Here is a 3254-nt window from a genome sequence, read left to right on the forward strand (position 1 = left end):
TAAGAACTCCAGGACAATGTGCTGTCAATTTTCATCCCTAGATTTTTCGCACATTGGGTGAAAGGTATTTGCTGGCCATCCAAGATCACAGGAGGCAGCTGGAGTGAGGCCATAGTGGAGACGAAGTTGTTCGTCCCCACTATAAGAACCTGCGTTTTAGATGGATTGGGCTTCAAAAACAGGCTCTTTGCCCACTCAGAAAAGTTATGGAGGTCTTCATTAAGAAGCCTAATTGCTTCAGCTATGTCTTCCGGTAGGCAGTGAATGTACACCTGTACATCATCTGCATATATATGGTATTTGCAGTGAACAAACACTCTCTGAATTGATGATATGTAAAGAGCAAACAACAAAGGCCCGGCCACTGACCCCTGAGGTACTCCAGATCTGATGGGTTTCCAGGCTGATGTCTTTCCGTGAGAGAAAACACGTTGCTTTCTGTCACGTAAGTAAGAGCCTATCCAGGATAGCACGTTATTCGAGAAGTGCATTGTCTCTAGTGTTTTCAGGAGGACGTCAAAGTCCACAGAATCAAATGCTTTACTAAGGTCAAGTAATGCCAAAATAGTAATCTGCCTTGCGTCAAGTGCCCAACGAATGTCATTGGTCACTTTAACAAGAGCAGTGGCCGTACTATGATGACAACGAAAGCCGGACTGGAAAGGGTCAATAATATTGTGTTCTTCAATGAAAGCCCAAATTTGTCGAACAACAATCTTTTCCAGTCCTTTTGACAGAACAGGTAGCAAGGAAATAGGTCGGTAATCGACACAGGATGAAGGGCTTGCTACCTTGTTCAGTGGGATAATGTTGGAAAATTTCCAAAAATCGGGAAATTTTCCAGAGCTCAGTGACTTGTTGAAAATGTGAGTTATGATGGGTAGGAACCATGCTAGGGAAATTCTTATCATAGTTATATCCACACCATCATAGCCACTGGCTTTAGATTTGATTGAAGTTAGGGCCTTCTTTACGTCCTGTGATGTTACTTCCTGAAAATCAAAAGAGATATTATCCTGGATTAGGTTAGTTTGAGTATCCAACTCTGCCAAAGTTCTAGACTTTGTAGAGTTGCATGGAGAAGGGACTACTGAGACAAAATAGTCATTCAGATCATCCAAGTCAGCAGTAATAGGATTAAGCGACTTAACATTGCCCAACCCTACACTGTTGAGTTTTCTCCATGTGGATCTCGGCCCACCGTGTAGAATTCCACGTGCAAAATTTTGTTGGGCTTTTCTAACCATGTAGTTTGTAGCGTTCTTCTTCGCTTTGTACGCTTGTAATGTATCCTGCTGTCCAGTATGACGATAACGAATGTAGAGCCTATCGCGCTCACGCATACTAGATTTAATAGCAGGAGTCATCCAAGGTATAGGCGCTTTAGTGACACGTGACTCTTTGACCGGGGCAAAGATGTCAAAAACTTGTTGCACGTGTTGGTCAAATATGGAAACTTTGTCATCAATTGTCACATCAGCCTCCACTCCAGACTAATCAACCTCACTCAGACACTCTGAAAAACGTTCCATGTCAATCTTTTTGATGTTACGATAAGAGACGGTTTGAGGTGGATATTTAGGTACTTTAACAGAGTAGGCGAGGAAAAGCAGATCATGATGAGATACTCCCGGAGCCGGTATCTGATCATATCGCACCACCTTATCGTCTCTCGTGACAATGGTGAGGTCAATGAGTGAGGATGGGTGGCCAGGACTGTGATGCGTGGGGGCTGACGGCAAGACTGATAAACTGAAAGTTGAAATAGTATTTAGAAAGTTTTGTGTCGCCCGAACGCTACTATTGAGCATATTGATATTAAAATCGCCCATCATGATAATATGCTCATAGTTAGGTATAGATAGCGTAATGAAGTCATAAAGCTCACCCAACTGATGTACATTGGGCGGCTTATAGACAACCACTACAAGTAGCCTAACACAGCGCAGCACCAGCTCCACAGCCAAGAACTCAACATTTCTGTTGTCATGTGACGACACACTGCTACTCATAACGACCTTGTGTTTCAAGTCGTTGCGCAGAAAAATGGCAACACCGCCGGCGCGTCTGTCGGTTCTATCATGTCTCACGAGGACGTAGCCCGGTATATTAACAATGTTGTCCGAGATAGATGGCTTAAGCCAGGATTCAGAAATCAGGACAGCATGCAAATCTACGTCCTCGATGAGACTGCTGATTTCATGAATGTGAGCCGACAAACTTTGAGCATTCAAATGAACGCATCGGAAACATTTTGCGTAGGGAGAGACATTATCAAAAAGTCTCTGCCTACTCAATGAAACTTGTGTATTGTAGGTACTACCTACACCCACAGCCACAGTACTAGTGTCATTAGAAGCACTAATATTAGAAACACTAGTATTAGAATCAAGTGAAGTTTCTAATACAATGCTACGTTCATTGTCTGATAGCTCGTCCAGATACACAGACTCGAGCTCATCAGGCAGGGCGGAATTAAGTAGGGGGGAAAGCGGCCTCACATCATGAGGTGAATCCAACTCATCCCCTGACTCAGAATTGACAACTAGTTGAGAGTCAGATGACAATAATTGAGACTGTTCGCGCACTGTCTCAACACTCACAACATTATCGAGTGGCTCACTATGAGACAGCAGAGTGCGTGTGTCGGTCTGTGAAGATGAACCAGGTTGGGTGGGAGAAACAGCCCTGTAAAAGTCAACATCAGAAGAAGATGAAGAGAAGGAAGAAAAAGATGAAGAGGATGACTTCCTACTCCTTCATCCGCCCGACGTGCTCTGCTTGTGATTCCCGTCCCAAGGCTGAGCTGTAGTGTTCGTGTCCATTGAGTCTATCACTTAACTGTTTGTGGATCAGATCCATGTCATCATACAGTGATTTTATTCAGGGGGGGTCATGTGGTGCACTAATCTTATGTGTGCGTGCCTCTGCACGTTTTCACCGCGTTTTTCCCGTTTCCATCCCCGTCCTTATTTGTGGTTAATTCCTTATTTTCTATTCTGAGTCTCGTTTTGGCACAAGAAGATTTTATGACAGGTCACCGTGGTTAATGATAGAGGAGGAGGGGGAGGAAAGGACTAGTGATACTATGCCCAAGGGGGATAGGAGGCCGTGGGAATTTAATATAATGCCGTAATGTTGTGATTATATCAGCTTCGTGATTAATAGGATATTTAGTAGTCGGTAGATGCACCATTGTGATTGTACGCTCTGTATGGGTTGTACCAAAAAAGATTTCGTAGACTATGATAAAG

The 3254-nt window shown here is 43.7% G+C and overlaps 1 protein-coding gene across 1 annotated transcript; it reads right to left on the reverse strand.

Moving 5' to 3' along the window:
- Positions 1-8: 8 nt before the first annotated feature.
- LOC103521735 (RNA-directed DNA polymerase from mobile element jockey) lies at positions 9-1513 on the reverse strand (the record flags this gene model as incomplete). Its single annotated transcript, XM_008486842.3, is given in 1 exon segment — positions 9-1513. A coding segment is annotated over 1 exon segment (1359 nt), but the record flags the coding sequence as incomplete, so codon positions are not given.
- Between the last annotated feature and the right edge of the window lie 1741 nt (positions 1514-3254).

The sequence above is a fragment of the Diaphorina citri genome, unplaced genomic scaffold (genome assembly GCF_000475195.1).
Source record: "Diaphorina citri unplaced genomic scaffold, Diaci psyllid genome assembly version 1.1 scaffold5837, whole genome shotgun sequence".
Lineage (NCBI taxonomy): Eukaryota > Metazoa > Arthropoda > Insecta > Hemiptera > Psyllidae > Diaphorina > Diaphorina citri.